The sequence below is a fragment of the Equus przewalskii genome, chromosome 3 (assembly GCF_037783145.1).
Source record: "Equus przewalskii isolate Varuska chromosome 3, EquPr2, whole genome shotgun sequence".
NCBI lineage: Eukaryota > Metazoa > Chordata > Mammalia > Perissodactyla > Equidae > Equus > Equus przewalskii.
This window is the reverse complement of record NC_091833.1, coordinates 64,813,660-64,831,958: the sequence shown is the minus strand read 5'-3', so window position 1 is coordinate 64,831,958 and position 18,299 is coordinate 64,813,660. Positions and strand designations below refer to the sequence as shown.

Sequence of the window (18,299 nt, the reverse complement as noted above, 5' to 3'; positions counted from 1 at the left end):
AAATTTTTTGGTTTCCCAATGCATATAAAAGTTGTGTTTAGGGTCCAGTGGCACAGTGGTTAGGTTTACAGGCTCCGCTTTGGTGGCCCAGTGTTCGCAGGTTTGGATCCTGAGCGCAAACATACATACCACTCATCAAGCCATGCTGTGAAGGTGTCCCACATACAAAATAGAGGACAATTACCAAAGACATTAGCTCAGGGCTAATCTTCCTCACCAAAAAATAATAAAATAATAAATCAATAAACAAAAAGTTATGTTTATACTATACTGCAATCTGTTAAGTGTGCCATAATGTTATGTCCAAAAAAATTGTACATACCTTAATTAAAAATATTCTATTGGTAAATAGTGCTAACCATCATCTGAGCCTTCAGTGAGTCATAATTTCTATTCACTGTTTTTTGCCTTCTTACTCCATACGTTGGGGAGGTTATATGGCGATTAGACCAATTTCGAAGTATATCTATTCAAACTATAGTCTGAACCAAGGATTTAGCATGAACAGTTTAGACTATCACTAGACTTAAAAGGAGGCAAACTCTGACGGTAACACTAGTTATTAGTTGACTCAAAGGAATTCCAACATGAACAACAGATCATTAGGACATTCTCCATTCCAAGTAATAAGTGGTAAGACAGAGCATGGATCCAAAAGTCTATAAGAAAATCATATAGCTCTCCTTCTCCAGGTAAATGCCCAAAAGCTCATAGGTCAGAAGCAAGGACCCGGGCTGGAAATAGAAAGTTACAATAGGATCCTTTCTGTAGAACTTTGACTTTCCCTTCATTCAAAGGATATAGATGCATAAACTGATTCCTATTCAGAAATTGGAGGTAGGGTGAGTCATCACTCCCTCCGATGGTAGCTCTAGCTAGAATTCTACTCACCAAACATAATCTGTTCACAGGAATATATTTATATTTACATATCAAAAATAACCCTGGTAGGACTGCCATTAAATTTTTCCCTAGGAATATAATAATTAGCCTTATACAGAGATCTCTTCTGGTTTGATCATTTCTCATGCAATAATTACTCCCTACACTACACCTCTGAAAATTTTAATATCACTTTTCTTCGGGAATTTGCCTGCTATCACTTGATTTAGGGACACCAGGCTCCTTCCATTTTTCCCTGAGGTCAGAAATGCAATTTCAATTACTCCGTGCCCCCCACTAGAGTTCTCAGTCAAATGTAGTTAGTCAGGAAAGACTTTTATAAAAGTCCATTCTTCACGGGAAAAGTTAAAGGATTGTCATCCATGCTTTGTCTGCAGACATGGACAGGTGATGGGTCATTAGGATTAAACATAACTATCTGTGGATATTTTTGATATTTCCCTTTTCATTATGGCTACCAAACTGCCTTCTAGAGCCTGACACATAACACAAATGAGTAAAAAAATGGTTGTGAAAAAAATGATACTGACAGTGACTGAAGAATAAATGTTTTCCCCTTCCACTACTCCTTCCAATCCATTGTTACCACGCAGGGATTGTTATCACCCATCATGTGTGATGAGGTATGGAAACTTACAGGAGAAACCAGAAATGTAGATTGATGTGTAGAAGCTCCTGATTTTTTAATATGGTCTAATTTTTTTAAAATGCAAAAATGCACAGTCCCCTTCTTTTCATTGGCTACATCCAGCCCCTAAGATACTAGTCTTTGTACTCTGCTGTACATTAACAAAAAAACTTTCTTGTTTTTACTCTTACTTCCAGTCCCTATCAAGGTTGAATCCCTGTTGTAGTGAAGTAAAAGTGAGAAGTGGGAAATTAAGGTAACCATTAGCTACAGTAAACAAAAAAATCATGATTTGATCATGAAAAAAGAGGCACAGTGAGAGTTTCAAGAACATTTTGAAGCTGGGGGTACATTAAATCTTCCATATCTTCCAATATATTTCATGTTTTTTCCAATAATTGGAATCCTACTTTCCTATATTTCGCATAAGACCTACCAAGTTTGTGAATTTCTGGCATTTTAATTGCTATAGATTGAGTGTTGATCTCCCCCCTAAATTCCTGTGTTGCAACCCTAATCCCTGGTGTAATGGTATTTGGAGGTGGGGTCTTTGGAGGCGATTAGGTCATGAGGGTGGAACCTCCATGAGTGGGATTAGTTCTCTTATAAGAAAAGATACAAGAGAGATGACCTCTCGCTCCCCCTACCATGTGAGGATACAGCAAGAAGGAAGCCATCTGAAAACTGGAAGCAAGTCTTCACTAGACGTAAGATCTGCTGGCACCTTGATCTTGGATGGCCAGATTCCAGAATTGTGGGAAATAAATATTTGTTGTTGAAGCCATTCAGTCTATAGTATTTTGTTATGGAAGCCTGAACTAAGACATTAATTGTGTAATTCAAAAATTCAATCCTAGATTTTTTTTTTCTTCAAAAATGTAAGCTCTTGGGGACGAACCTGGTGGCACAGCGGTTAAGTTTGCATGTTCCACTTTGGCGACCCAGGGTTCCTGGGTGTGGACGAGCCATGCTGAGGTAGGTGTCCCATATATAAAGTAGAGGAAGATGGGCACGGACATTAGCTCAGGGCCAGTCTTCCTCAGCTAAAAGAGGAGGATTGGCAGTAGACGTTATCTCAGGGTTAATCATTCTCAAAAAAAAAAAAAAAAATTAAGCTCTATGGCCATAAGCAGTGAAAGATCCATTAACATAGAATCATGACATACTTTATTTGAGCTTTGATTATTTTTAAAAACTTTCTCCCTTGGGGAGTAAATTTCAATGTTTTCCCATTTGTAAGCTTTACTTTCAATAATTTCAGTAAATCAGAAACTTTTTAGTTCTCCATCTGTTAAATGATTTGATCAAAGATTTTAACTAACTTTTGAACAAAATGTAACCAAAATCTGTATGCTTCATTGTATTAGTTTCCCAGGACTGCTTTAACAAAGTGCCACAAATTGGACTTAAAACAGCAGAAATGCATTCTCTCTCAGTCTGGAGGCTACGAGTCTGAAATCAATATGTTGGTAGGGCCATGCTTCCTCTGAAGGCTCTAGAGAGTCTCCCTTACCTATTCCTAGCTTCTAGTGATTGCCAACAATCCTTGGCTTTCCTTAATTTTTGGCTGCATCTTGTAACTGCATCACTCCGGTTTCTGCTTCTATCTTCATGTTACCGCCCAAGTGGGCTCATCTGCCCGCTGCAAGACATGGCAGTAGTCAGGAGGCAAGGTGGTAGGAGAGAAAAGACTTTATTACAGCTTCCTAGCAAGAGGGAAGATGGCCAACTCATGTCCAAAAGAACCATCTCACAGAACAAAGACTACAGGCCACTTACATTGGGGGCTGGTCTCCAGGTTGGGGAGGTGGCTGGTCTGTGGGTGGGGCAGACATCTGGTCCCAGTTCCTGAGAGTCCTTTGTTTTACTGAATATGCATCAGAGAAGGGAGCAGCTGCCCTATACCCTGATCTTTCAGTTGTCATTGACGATGAGTATCAGCATAGGTTCTCTGCCCAGGGGTCATCACATCCTAAGGAACTCAAAAGAACAAAAGTTGTCATCTTAAAGCAGCTGGCAGGGGCCACAAAATCTACAGAGCATGTCTGAGTTAGTTAGTCAGAGGTCATTTAAAGTTACAATATAGTTTCTTTTCTACAATATGGCTTCCCTTATGTCAACCTTGTGTTGAGCCGCTATCATTCACATGGCCATCTTTCCTCCCTTTTTTCCAAAAATTTCCAAATTTCCTCTTTTTTGTAAGGACAGCAGTCATTGGCTTTAGGGCCCAATCTAGTCCAGTGTGACCTTATATTAACTTGATTACATCTACAAACTCCCCATTTTCAAACAAGGTCACTTTCACAGGAGCAGGGTTAGGACTTGAAGATGTCTTTTGACTGGACAAAATTCCACTCACTACACTCATTTATGCAGAAAATTCAATATTTTTGCAGTATACTTAAATTGGATTTCAAATTGATTCTCTCAAAGAACCAGACATTTCTTAAATCCATTTGATAATAGTTAGAGAAAATACATTCTGTCATGTTGAAGTATTTCATTAAAGTCAATATCAACTTTGTCACAATATCTTGTAGTTTATTTACTTTGTGTATATGTAATATTTGTAAATTTCTACAACTTCGGCTCCTTTTGGATTGATGGTTTATTGAAGTTTGCTTGGAAGCAATTATCAATTATGTGTACGTATGCACCCTAAGTAAATGGAAGTAAAGGAAGATGTAAGGCAGTGCAAGGGCCATTTCATTACAAATTGGAGGATATCCAGCAGCTATGCTTTATCAGCACACAAGATTTCTCTAGAAAGGCTATGCGTAACATTGGTTAATCTCAGCTGGTCTGGGTTGACTGTATGCTTGTTTCCAGAGTAACTAACCCTTGGCAACACTATGGTATTTAGTAACTAAAGATAAATGATCTTCTATAACCATATGTCCATGAGTTGCTTTGGGCAGAATGTATCAGGCAGTCAGGATGGTTTGGTAACAATTGCAGATGGTTTGCACCAGGATTCAGTGAAATCTAGAGATGGCGGGATGAAGTGGGAGTGGTTTTCATGGTTAAGATTGGTGATGTAGCTAAAATATGCCTACACGACTAGCTTATTGTAAGAAAACCTCACAACAAGTAGTTTTGAGCTTCCTGGTGCTGAGGTGCTTTGCAAGCCCTCCGTTAATCATTAAGACCTGGAGTGAAAGCATAGCCTGTGTTCCAAAGCAGATGGAAGACAAATTTGCTCCTGAGATCCAAGCACCTCTTTTAATGCATATCCTTCTCCTGCTGTTGCTGTACTTTGTCCTTTGTCTGTAATAAAGCTGTTCTGCTGGGATAAACCATTTGAGTCCTCTGAATCATTTCAGCAATCAGAAACTTAAGGTGAGTATTATGTCATTAGCACCATCTGCGCAGAAGAACTGTACCTCTGAATACTATACAGAGAAGAAAATGAAGCAGGAATTAACCCTCAAGTTCGCTGCCATCTCATACTTCTCATATTTCAACTGTCACCCCTACTGGTGCATTTCATAGTAGCATTATCCAGCCATTCCACAGCTTCTGAGGAAAACAGACCCTATGTCTTAGTATGGAATTACATTCAAGTCCAGAAGCAAAGAGGTGATTCTGCGTTGGTAAAGCCCCACCCACAGAGAAAAAGAATCAGGTGGGCAAGACACTGAAGAAGAAGCACATGATTTTAAATGTAATCTACATTTAAAATTTTAAAGCAACAGACATACATATAGAAAAGCACACACATCAAAATGAATTATCACAAAGTACTCTTCACCCAGGTTGAGGGATCCTGGGTAGAGAAGTAGCACCACTTGACAAGCCATGCTGTGGTAGGCATCCCACATATAAAGTGGAGGAAGATGGGCACAGATGTTAGCTCAGGGCCAGTCTTCCTCAGCCCAAAAAAGAGGAGGATTGGCAGCAGATGTTAGCTCAGGGCTAATCTTCCCAGCCCTCCCCCCCCAAAAAAAACAATTATGCTGTTAAGAACATTGGGTACATATCTCTGGGCGCTCATATATGTGTTTCTGTTGGCTATATACCTAAGAGTGGAACCGCTGGTTTATCTCTGACAAAGATTCACACAATTTTCCAAGGTGTTTGTGCCAGTTTATATTTACATGAGCATTGCTTAGCATTCCTTCTGTTTGTTTGTTTTTGCAAACTCGATATTGCCAGTTTTTTTCATTTTAGTCATTCTGGCGATTGTATCATGACGTTCTTTGCTAGCTTTAATTTGCATTTTTCTGAGGACTAATGATTTTGATCACCTTTTCATATGTTTATTGGCTATTAAGATAGCCTCTTTTGGTGAAGCGCCTATTCAAGTAAGTCTGTTGCCTACATACTACCGTATCAGTTGTCTTTCTTACTGAAATATGCCCAACTAAATTTAGGCAAGTCAGACACCAGATCCAAATGAAGTGTTATACTTGGCCATTCTGGGTTTGAAACAGTAATTAGATACTCAGGTGTGGAGGCCAAGAAAACAAGTTGAGTGCATGAGTTTGGAGTTCAGGAAAGAAGTAAGTTAGGAGATATACATTTAGAAGCTCTTAGCCTATGGATGGACTTAAAGCCATGGAACTAAACAATATCAGCCAGAGCAAGGCTAACTCCTAGGGTACTCCAACCTTTAAAGGTTTGGAAAAGGAAATGCCAGAAGGGAGACTACAAAGAAGCGGCTAGTGAGTTAAGAGAGAAACCAAGGGATTAACAAGTTTAGGATTTCAAATGCAGAGAAGTATGATATTTCAAAAAAGAGGAGATAATCAACTCTACCAAATAGCACTGACAGGTCGGGTACAATGAACACAGATTAACAAGATGAAAGTTGTTGGTAACCTTGAAAGAAATTGTTTCCATAGGGACAAAAGCTTGATGGGAGCAGGTTAATAAGACAATAGCATATGAGATAATGGAAACAGCAGTATGGATACTTCTATGAGAGTTGCCATAAAGTAACCTAAAGACCTAGATGGGGTTTGGAGGTATACTGTTAAGGTTGGAATTTTTTCTTTAAAGATGGGAGAGATTATAGCATAAGTTTGGCTTGCACTTCATCTTGAAGTGAAGAAAACATTGAGGATGCAGGAAAGATGGAATAATTGCTAAAAACGAGTCATTATGTAAACTCAAGGGGATGGAATCAAGTCTACAAGTGTGGGAGTTGGAGAGGGACAACAAAACACGATAAAAGTTTCTCCACAGTCAGAGACAAAGGATATCAGAGCTTCATATAAGTCTTACTGTCTTGGGCACTACCATCTAAAACCACGTAACCCAGTTCATTCTGATTGTGATACTGGCTATTTCTGCTCTGGCATAAGTGGAGTCAACAAAGTGGAGCAACAGGGAACATTTATCGTGTACTGTAGAGTGCATTAATCACAAGAAAACTTCAATAAAACCCTTTGAATTGACTGTAAATGTGGAAACTGAAGTTCTGAAAGATTGAGCAACTTTCACAGCACCACTTAGCTACCATGTTGCAGAGCTGTGAATCAGATATCACACTGGAAGCTTTTCTTTCTAGGCCAACCATAAAATTTAACGTTCAATTCTAGGTACTTTTGAGAGTGAAAGGCACAGATGTAATAGTTTAATTGGAAGAATAGGTGTAAACCAAGATTTTCTAGAGCAAACACAGTGTATGATCACTTTATCTTTTCCTCCATTTTTTGATATCCTTTCATATTCAATTCAAAGCACTCTATTCAATTTCATTTTTCTCATGACTATTTTTAGCACAACATCTTAAATTGACATTAGAGAGGCCAATTAGGTTTGAAAAATTATAATAAAGACAGGAAAACTTAAATATGCTTAAAGGATTAATTTATTGAAATGACTGGTTAGGAAATAGATTCTTAAAAAATAATAAGAACAATTCTAGAAATTATTTTTATACATTTTTTTGATAGGTTTATGGTTTTTCCAAATCAAAATTGAAATTCTATAGTATTAGTTGAATTAAAATTTGGAAAATGTTGAGTTGATGAGTCAAATTCAAATTAAGATGAATGCTGTATAATACATAAAATAAATAAAGGAATGCATTTTCATTTTTTCCATGTAGATTAATTTAAAAATTATTAATTTTTGGTAAGTGATACACAGATTGGAAAGATGCCACATTTCCAGTCGCAGTCAATTCTGTGAAATAGAGAAAAAATATAGAATTAGTTACGTTATATAATATAGCTGTTTTTCTCTCCTCATTTGTAATTTTGGTGTGACTAATTCCTATGAGAAATTTTATTACAAATGCACCAATTTGTGCCCTACCTTGGAGGCATGATAAAGTTCCTCTAGGATCAAATATAAGCTCACATAGAATTGTTTTGGGGAAACGTCTAGTCTATCATGAGCACAAAGGGATTTGCAAGAATACCAAAGCTATATTCTCTCCCATTTTTAACCCTCATATGTGAACTAATTAATTTTATTTTGACTAGTAAATTAAAAGACAACATGTAAATTTTAAATGAGATAAAAACAATCAAAGTTTATAAAGCCTAAGTTAGAAAAGAGAATGCAAGCTGATCTTTAGATATTAAAACATCAAACATAATTACTTAAAAGTAGAAGAAACTATTTTCAGTTTTTCCTAAAAATGAGGCTACTCAAGCATAAGCACTTGAAAGTGCTTAGAGGCACTTGAAAGTAAACCAATCAAATCTGTCAATAGCACATAATTAAAATTTAAAATTATTTGAAATACAAGAGATACATAATTTCAGGTCAGTAAATAACAGCCAACTGTAGAGATGTGCACAGCACATTGATAATTAATAAGTAAGCTGGTATACTGATGGAGTTTGCCACTACCTTGGGCTTATCCAAGAGAATGAAATGTGAAAAGGTATTAACCACAAAAATGATCAGTTTAACCTCTCAACTCCCGAAGCTTACCAAACATGAGGACAAAACATTAACTTTGAAATTTTCTTAGACCTTAAAAATAAAAAAAATACAAAATAAATAAATACGCATTCACTTTTTGGCAAGAGCACTCTCCCAAAGAATTCTATGATCAATGAAATAAACATCTCAATCATTTGCCCTGATATGTGCATGTGTCAAAAAGAAGATGTGAGTGGCTGGCCCAATGGTGCAGCGGTTAAGTGTGCACATTCCACTTGGTCAGCCCTGGGTTCCCTGGTTCAGATCCCAGGTGCGGACACGGCACCGTGGGGCAAGCCATGCTATCGCAGGCGTCCCACATGTAAAGTAGAGGAAGATGGGTACAGACGTTAGCTCAGGGCCAGTCTTCCTCAGCTAAAAGCGGAGGATTGGCAGCAGATGTTAGGTCAGGGCTAATCTTCCTCAAAAAAAAAACAAGAAGATGTGAATACGGCGTGTGGGGAATAGAAGTACACAAGGAACACTTCAAAAGTGTAGAAAATAATAAACCTTCCTTATTTCAAGCCCAATTAGATTATTAAATTTAATTCTGGCTTTAGTAAGCCTTAATCCTCTTTATCTAAATTCTCAACAGACCTATTAAATCAGAATTTCAGAAATCATTTCTTCCCAATGCTCAGTTTCCTCTACACAGAAAATCAGAACAATTATATCAGAATCTCTGTGCGTAGTCTTCGATGTTGGGATTTTGAAAAAAAAATTAAAGTTCTCCAGCTTATTTTATTGTGTAGCTAGTTGTTGAGAATCACTGATCTAAACTATGTGCATTTTGGATCTACTCACTATTCATTTGCTCTTTCATTCTAGAACTATTATTTACTTATTCTAATATCATGTACACATCTTGAGCGAAATAGCAGAGTTAGTAAATTTGGACTTACAATAACGGGGTTGTGAACTGCAACAATTGGTTGAGTCGCAGGGTCTAACTCCCCAGTGGGGCCAAGTCGAGGGTCCTGGTACAGCAGAAAAGCTTGGACAGGTGTATCTCTCTGAGGGTAGGGCACCACAGGCTGAGGAAAAGGTGCGACTTTAGACTGAGGAGGAGATAGCACAGGCTGAGAAGGAAGCATCAGAGTCTGAAGAAGAGACTGGGGGACCTGGTGCATGAAAGGCTGGATCAGATGCACAGGAAGGCGCAGATTTTCACCATTAGTGGGATTCAAGATTTGGCGTTCAGAAAAGGGCACTATTGGAGATTTGAGGAAGGGCATCACTTTGCGCTTAGGAAGGATGGTCTCCTTAGCTTGGGAGACTTCCATTATTTCGGGCTGAAGGAAAGGCAGTATAGGAGGCTGAGCCAGAGGCAGGATGCTTTGTGGAATGACAGCGTAAGGGACTGGCTCAGCATAAGGATAGACTACAGGCTGTGGCTGGACAAAGCGGCTGATTTTATCCTGGCGTTCAACCTGGAAAAAAGAAAAAAGAATCTTTGAATCCATGATTTAGCTATAATTGTCATTCATGATGAATTAACTTCCCCTCTTCTGAACAATCATAATTGAGTGAAAAGAGAGAAAGATAATCTTTTACTTATCTTGCTTAAGGAATTATTTTGGGTCATGTGAAGGCTACTAAGTAAAATGCTCATAGATGGATTTCTCCTTAACCCACTCCCTTCATAGGTGAATCCACAAACCAAACTGAAATCAATGTTTGGGCATTTCAAGACTTGTTACACCTTTTCCTGAGTTGCCTGCATAGCTGTACTATCGTCTTCTAGAAGGCATGGATTTTCACCATAACGTGTTGATAATACACCAAACCATTTTTATATAATGAAGGGAAATCTGTTTAAAAGGACTTAGAGGGATAACTCCAAGGTTCATTTTCATTTTAATGAAAAATAAGTCTGAATTTGTGGTTTAATTCAAGAAGTTACTTAAACCCGGCCAACTTCTATTACTACTTCCCTTGGAAGAGGTAGTTATTTTGAGTCTTTCAAGAGGTATCAATTTGTAAGTTCATTTGGACTTAGAAAATATTTGATGTAGGTACCAAACAATTCAACTTCATTGATAAAACAGAGAAGCTGAAATATTCAAGTTAGATAAGTATTTTATCACAAGTAATTTAATTAAATAAGCAATTTTATGTTGTCCAAGAATATCCTTATTTTTAAACAAGCTCTGCTATTTAATAACTCTGTGATATTGTCACACAACTGTATATTCAATTGTTTTGTACCTCATGTCTCTCAGCTGTGGAATGGAAATACTTTTAAGAACTTCGTGTATTCATAAATGTTGATAGAAATCCTAGCAAATGTTAATGTGAAATCTTTGAGTATTCACTGTGCGTCAGCTCATTAATCCTATGTGGGTTATGAATATTTTCCATTTACAGATGAAGAAATTGAAATACACAGAGACTTGGGGCAAGGTTACACAGCTGATAAATTATCAAATTCGGATTTGTGCCATTTACTTCTCTATTGTCTTTCATCGGCATATCCGTCTTGAGAATAAGAGGAACCTAGTCCACAACTTAGAAATGTTTCTATTAATGTTTATTGAAAACAGGCATACCATTGGTAAAATGAATAAATCAACAGTTATTGTTAGGTATTTATTCTATAATCTGGAAGTTGATTATGAGGTTAAAAAATGCGTTTATGTCAAAAACATATTTTTATATATATAAATAATTTCTTACACTGTCATCTATGTTATTACCATTCTTCAGACTGAACGTATACATATATTTTTCTGTGTTGTATTTCATAATAATTTTAGAAATGTACTCATCATGAACAAATTACCTCTCTTTGCTGCTGTCCCTCATGTTTAAACTTCTGAAGTTTCTCCTAAAGAAAAAATCACATATAAAGAAATGTTATCATCTGTAAAATTTAAATGTAGGAAACTTTGAAAACATGTACTCTTAATACAAAGATTTTACCTTGTTGATGTGTGTAATTGATTCCTTCAGAAAAGTAAAAATAAAATGAGGTTTAGTTTTAATGAACAATTCTTTTCTTTTTTTTCTCTAAAGATTGGCACCTGAGCTAACATCTGTTGCCAGTCTTCTTTTTTTCTTCCTTCTTCTTCTCCCCAAATACCCCCAGTACATAGTTGTATATTCTAGTTGTAGGTCCTTCTGGTTCTGCTATGTGGGATGCTGCCTCAGCATGGCTTGATGAGCTGTGTGATGTCTGCACTCAGGCTCGAATTGGTGAAACCCTGGGCCTCCAAAGCCGCCGAGAGTGCGAACTTCACCTCTTGTCCCCTGGCCGGCCCCTTAATGAACAATTCTTATTTGTCAATTCTTATTTAACAGTTCTTATTAAATGAAGGCATTTAATGTGTTAATGCAGACACCTTGTTTGATAACATCATTAAAAACTCAGGATAATTGCTGAAACTAATAGGTACTGTATAAGCCTCTTGTATAAAAGAAACACAGATGAATGCAGTCAAGAGAGAGAAGACAACTGGTAAACATAATACAAAAAGGAGCATTTAATAGATGTTAATTTCTCTCTATTACCATACTCCCTTCCTATGACAACAAATGATCTCTAATATCCCATCTGATTCTCAGAGAATAATATTCATTGATAATACCTTATAATAACCCTTGATACATCCTTTTAATAATTCTCAATTTGCTTGTTACATTTAAAATTCAAATGAATTATAAGAAAAAAATACCTCTCCTAAGAATCTGATTACCTTTGTGAAGAGACAAGGTATACTAACGTACCATTTAACTAACAGGTGATGACAGATCCAAAAAGAATGATGAAGGGTAAATATCTACCTGACTCTCCAGGCAGATTTAGGACTACTCTGTTTCACTGCCTGTTATTTACCAAAGTGACTATTGTAATTGCAAAATGCACTATTTGCATGTCTACCCACCCACTACTTTGCAAGCTCTATACTATGGGCATCTCTCTTTTCAGTTTGTACCACAGCTCCTAGTCAATGTCTGATGCACAGAAGGCACTTATTAAATGTCAAAACAATGAATGAGGTCAGTGCAGAGAGAGCTCAAGAGAGAAAACAGAACTGTACAGTTCATTTTAAAAAAAGAGGGTACAGTGACACAATTTCACGTCACAAGCCAACTTAGAAAGTGCTAGAATACTGAATCCTCTAGACATTTGTTCTGTCTTTAAACAGATATAATGGCAGTTTACATCGGAATTTATATGTCAGGACATAGCTGCATTGGCATCACTGCCCTAATGTAACACAATAGAAAGACAGCACAGCATTTTACTCTTCCAAAACTAAGAAATTGCCTCCAAATAAACACAATCTTACTTCACTGCTTGAATCTGGTTCGTTGCTTGAAAGGCTTTCTACAGTCTGTAAAGAAAAAACGAAAAAGAAAAAGTCAACAACCACCTTCTCCTAGGTCATTGGAGAATGTTACTATTTTATGGCTGGAAAATTTTCTCTGAATAAAAATATCTTACCTCACTGGATACATTGAGCTCTTCCTTCTATAAAGAACAAAAATATCATTTTAGTTTCTATAGCTAGTTCTTTATGAAACATTTTTCCTACTTAATTTTCATTTTCTTTATGCACAACTCTCACAAACTTCAGAAAAATATGTCTTTTGAGAGATTTGAAAGGTAAGTGTTTTTATGTTTTTTATATTTAGTAAGTTTTTATAGATACATTTTTGTTTTACCTGCATGAAGAACAGTTTTTGATGAGTAACAGAAAAGAAGATATTTTAATTTGCATTAAACACTTTTATTGCATGTGAATATGTTTATGATTATGATGACTGCCTCATACTCCACCCTCTGGATGTCTTTGGATAGACACAGGTAGAATACGGCCCAGTGCCCTAGGGTAAAAGATACCTATATTTCATCATTGGAATAAGATGTATTTATCTAGGTTGCACATGAATGCAACTGTATTTGAGCAACATTACTCTTTTTTGTGGTTTTCATAATTTGCCTTCTTGTTTTGTCTGTTGCTTATTGGTTTATTTACTTTGCCCTTAGGGACTAGTGGCACAGTGGTGTAGAAAGCATTTGACCCAGGTTTGTGGCCGCACAAAGCACTGTTGAAGTAGAGGGTGAATGTAAATTATTTTCTTAGCAGTCAGAAAAAATTCTGTTGAAATTTTGCTTTATTTGTACATTTAAAATGTTGGTGATTTTATCCTCTACACATAGGCAGATAGTCCACTATGTCTTAATTAGTTAGAGATTTTCTTACCTCCCTTGCAAGAGCGAGAGCCACCAGGCAGGCAAGGATGAGGATCTTCATGGCTGAGTCCTGTGAATGCGGAAACGAGAGAATGGTAATATATTAGTCAATCTATTTTCTTATTTAGGTAAGGTCTCTTCACTTTCCTTTTAAAGAAACCAAAGAAAACATATAACAAAAATATCTGTGTTTTAGAAAAAAGTACTAGCAGAAGTTTTATCATACAAACAAATTTAGAATCTACTATGACTCTTTACCCTTACATGTGAATTTCATACTTCTTTGCCAGTCATTCAGATTTTTTCAGGTGTCAGCTCTACCCTACCTCACTCTGTTTCATCTCATTCACAGTCCTATAGGGTTTTTTTTTTTTGAAAGACAGAAAAAACATAAATATTTGCAGAAAATTTATTAATTGATTTATTTTCTCAAAAATACTTATTTAGCACCTTTTATTGCCAGGCACTGTTTATATGGTGGGATTACAGCAGTTAATAAAATATTAAGGTCTCAACCCTGATGGAGTCTCAGTTGTTTTGGAAGAAAACTGATCAAAAAAGATCTATACAAAAAGAAGATCTTATTTTATTTTTGTCTTACCGTTACTAAACTAAATGATTTCTATGAATATTTGGTTTAATCATATCTCCTAATTTCTAATAAGACTGAGATTTTCATTTGAGCATTTCCTTTGTTTGTTCCGCTAATCCAGATGTTGTCTGGGACTGGTTGGTTTGTTTCTTCCCATTTCTACCCACTCCTTGATCTTCATCCCCACACACCTAATGATGTCTCTTCTCATTTGAGCCACATAACTTTAGAGATCATAAACTATGCTTCATTTTTTCTCTCTGACCTCTTGGTGACTTACCAAAGGGTCAGGTTCTGGCAGCATAACATAAAATATACGTTAACACCTTTGACCAAAATGTGCTAAATGCTTGAGTTTGTTGCATTTCTTTAATTTCTTGTAAAAAATAACAATATCCCTCGACACATCATCTTCAAGCCCAGATTTTTAAACTAAATTTCTGAACTAAAAACATTTCAGGAAAAAAGTCCCTAATTCATCTGCAAAATGTCCTTTCCAATATTTAAAAGCTCTTTATTAAGGAAAAAAATTTTTTCTCGATTTTTCTGATGGGTGCTATATAATTCTTTATTAATTTTACTTCATGTAAGGCCTCCATAAGTTTCCAAATAATTTTTTATTGTCAGTACTCAAAAAAAAGAAGATAGTGCTCTATTATAGATCATTACATGTAGGGAAGATGGCATTGAATTTTCTTTATTTTATAATTAGTATTTTATATATCAATTTTTAAGCCAGAACTTCATTATTAACTAATATATTCTAAGTTACTCTTCCTTTAAATCTTCTCTTTCCTTTTTCTACCCAGGTCGTCTCTATTTCATCTAGAATTTTTTTACAGAACAAAACAGTTTCTTTTTAACTTAATTCTATATTTCAGGTGTATATTTTAATATTATTTTGAAATATTATAAACTAAATGATGAAGTGGGAAGTTGGATGTTCTAAACAAGTTTGCCAAATCCACTCTTCTTCTAAACAAGTCACTTGTAAACATTGCAAGTAGCACATGTTCCCATACAACCGCTGCAACTTCTTGACTCAATATGTTCCCTCCACAGACTACCTGTTGGATAAAGCTTTCCCATAGTTATTCATATTGCCAAACAATAATTTAAATATATTTTATTTTATGGCTGTGGTATGTTTAATCAAATTAGAAGAGATTTAATTCAAGAAAGAGATCTTTTAATATAGCCTGTTAATTAGCCTTGTACTAAAAAAATAGTAATCGTTACGACATTTTCTTAAACTCATAAAGCTATTTAGTTGTTATAATTTCTACCAGTCTTTATAGGTACTTCTATTTTTTTAACCTAAGTGTTGAAAATAGTGTCAACACTACCATAAATACCCTTATATCAAAGACTATATTTTAAGCAATTATTTTCTTCATATATCTCAACCTAGTTTGATATAAAGGTGAAGAGGGGATATGTCAAATTTATAGCTGAAATTCTTACCTTTTTTCCAAGGTGGAGGACAAGAAGTGAAGGAGTAGGTAAGTGGATGATGGTTTGGTCTGCCTTTGTGGCTGTTTATATACTATATTTAATGGGATGCTAATTTTGTGGTTTGAAATAAAATCAATGGTGAGTTTCAATTCCAGGAAGTCTGTATAATTAGAAAATGATTTCTATCTATTATCTGTCCCCAGAAATTCTGGGGAACATTTTAACAAGGCAGCAATTCACAAGCTAATACAAGAAATTTGTCCAGGAAATGTGATTGCCTAGTAATTAAAGACAATGACTGAAGGACAGTGAGACTCTGGCCCAGTCCCCAAGTTATTGTGGACACAATTAGGTCTCTTTAGCACTTGGTGGGTCTTCAAGATTTCAATTGTGGGACAATTACATATGAGCACCAGAGATTCACAGGGCCTTCACAAAGGCCGCATTTTCATGCTAACCTGAGCAGTTGATACTATTTTGCACTACAATGGAGAAACTGACAAGATAACAATTCCATGTGCTTAGTCAGGTAAGGCAAACTGCTTAGTTCCCAGGGCCATTTGATTTAAGACAAATAAATCATTCACTTCAAACCAGTATTTTGTACACAAGAAGAATAAACCTTCCTCTGCAATGAAACATCTCAGAAAAGTAACCTGGTAGGCTGGTAGAGGCAAAATCCTTGGTAAATCTGTTATAGAGGTTTTGCAGAATGTCATGGAGTGTTATTAACCTGATAAATATTGATTAGCTTCTATTTCAGGCATAATAATTATAAGTCTTTTTTTAATTTAGTATCAACCCTATGCCACGCACTGCGCACTTTACAGGCAGTATTTTGTATAATCTTCACAAAAGTGTCATGAGGTACCTCTCCTCTCCATATTTTGTTTGAAGAAATTGAGACATCAAAAGGTTATGTAACTTGCTTAAAACCATATTGTTTGTTAATAGCAAAATTCCTTTTAAAACCAGACTACATATGTGTTTCTATTTGATCATATGCAGCACCTAAGTTTTAACCCTCTGAGATTTTGTTATAAAATTTAGCTAGCAATGTAGCATTTGGCCTTAAATATGCAGAATTTAACTATGCCTGGATTAGAGGACTGGGGTATTGGTGTTGAGTATGGGCAGGGTCAGCTGGTGATAAAGGAGCTGCTATTTTAGTTGGACTTTAAAAGAATGAGTAGAATTTTTAGGGACAATTAACTAGGAATGAAGTATTTTGGCTGAAGGAAATACAGGAGCTCAAAGAACAAAATACCAAGTTTGATAGGTTCTGTATTTTAGGATACATAGAGGGTATAGAGCCAGCCTTCAGGGACTAGTGGCTAAGTTTCAGCACTCACTGCCACAATGTAGGTTCATTTCCTGGTCAGGGAACCCTACCACCCATCTGTCACTTGTCATATTGTGGCAGCTGCATGTTGCTGTGATGGTGAAAGCTATGCCACTGGTATTTCAAATATCAGCAGGGTCATCCATGGTGGATAGATTTCAGCAGAGCTTCCAGATGAAGAAAGAGTAGGAAGAATGGCCTGGCCTCCCACTTCCAAAAAACTGGCCATGGAAACTTTATGAATAGCAGCAGCCTTGCCTGATATAGTGCTGGAAGGTGAGAGGATGGCCTAAAATGGTTGGGCAGGTTCTCCTAGGGTCACTAGGAGTCAGAATCCACTTGAGGGAATGAACAGAAACAAAGCTGGTTTAGGGTATGAGTTATCACTGCAGAGGTTTGATGGAGTAAGATCATAGATGCCTTTAAATTTCAATTATGTAGTGTGACATAATTCACTGGAAATAAGGGAAGATATTAGAAATTTTAAAGAAGGAGGGATTGTGAAATTCTTTGTATTTTATGACTTGATGACAATATCTCAGGTAACATAGTAAAAGAAGCTGTTACATCATGTTAATATGGTAATTTAAGACAGTTACAGGATTCAGCGCAGGCCACCCCAAGATGTGCCACTCTGGTATGCAGATTGTTTTGAGCTGAAGACAATAAAGGCTCAGACTCAGCAAGAACGTTCGACCATTCCCCTCTAGCTGCCTAAAAGAAATTTAAAATAAAGGCCTGTCCCCAGGACAGATCATCACTATAGATAACTTTGGGTTCAGTAGACTGGGAGGATCCTTGCTAAGCCCACTCTTATCAAAGTTCTATTTACCAAACATCTGCCTTTCCATTTCCATGTGGGTTGCCTTCCTCCCGTTTGAAGACTCAAACCACTGCCCCAAAGGTCCTCCTTGTCTGTAGCTGAAGATACTTAGACAAGCAGCCTCAGCCAGTTGGCTGAGTTACTCAGTTTTTCTGGGTCTCTCCCATGTATACATATTATAAAGCTTTGTTTAATTTTCTCCTGTTATTCTGTCTTATGTGAATTTAATTCATTGTCCAGCCAGAAGGACCCAGAGTGGGTACAGGAAATGTCTTCCTCCCCTACAACACACATTATGATGACCTCAACTAGGAAGATGATGCTGAGCTTCTCAGTCATTGAAAGACAGACTTGTCATTAAAACATGAGAAACACAAGAAATCAGGGAAATGAATAAATAGAATATGCCTGGGTGATTGAAAGTTAGCCATGCTATTGCAGGGGACAGGAATTGGCCACCTCAAGATACATCTC

The 18,299-nt window shown here is 36.5% G+C and overlaps 1 protein-coding gene across 4 annotated transcripts; it reads right to left on the bottom strand.

The window, feature by feature from the left end:
* Nucleotides 1-7,328: 7,328 nt before the first annotated feature.
* CSN2 (casein beta) lies at nucleotides 7,329-15,714 on the bottom strand. Of its 4 annotated transcripts, XM_070615334.1 has the most exons (9): nucleotides 15,670-15,704; nucleotides 13,624-13,683; nucleotides 12,861-12,887; nucleotides 12,706-12,750; nucleotides 11,336-11,359; nucleotides 11,196-11,240; nucleotides 9,316-9,843; nucleotides 8,423-8,464; nucleotides 7,329-7,663 (listed from the first exon to the last, which is right to left on the bottom strand). In XM_070615334.1, exons 2-8 carry the CDS (start codon nucleotides 13,672-13,674, stop codon nucleotides 8,459-8,461), a joined length of 726 nt encoding a protein of 241 aa, XP_070471435.1. In that variant the 5' UTR covers nucleotides 13,675-13,683; nucleotides 15,670-15,704; the 3' UTR covers nucleotides 7,329-7,663; nucleotides 8,423-8,458. The 4 variants fall into 4 exon arrangements, with proteins under 4 accessions (XP_070471435.1, XP_008539956.2, XP_070471436.1 ...); XM_008541734.2 differs by lacking the exon at nucleotides 11,336-11,359 and having other exon boundaries at nucleotides 15,670-15,712; XM_070615335.1 differs by lacking the exon at nucleotides 8,423-8,464.
* Nucleotides 15,715-18,299: the final 2,585 nt, after the last annotated feature.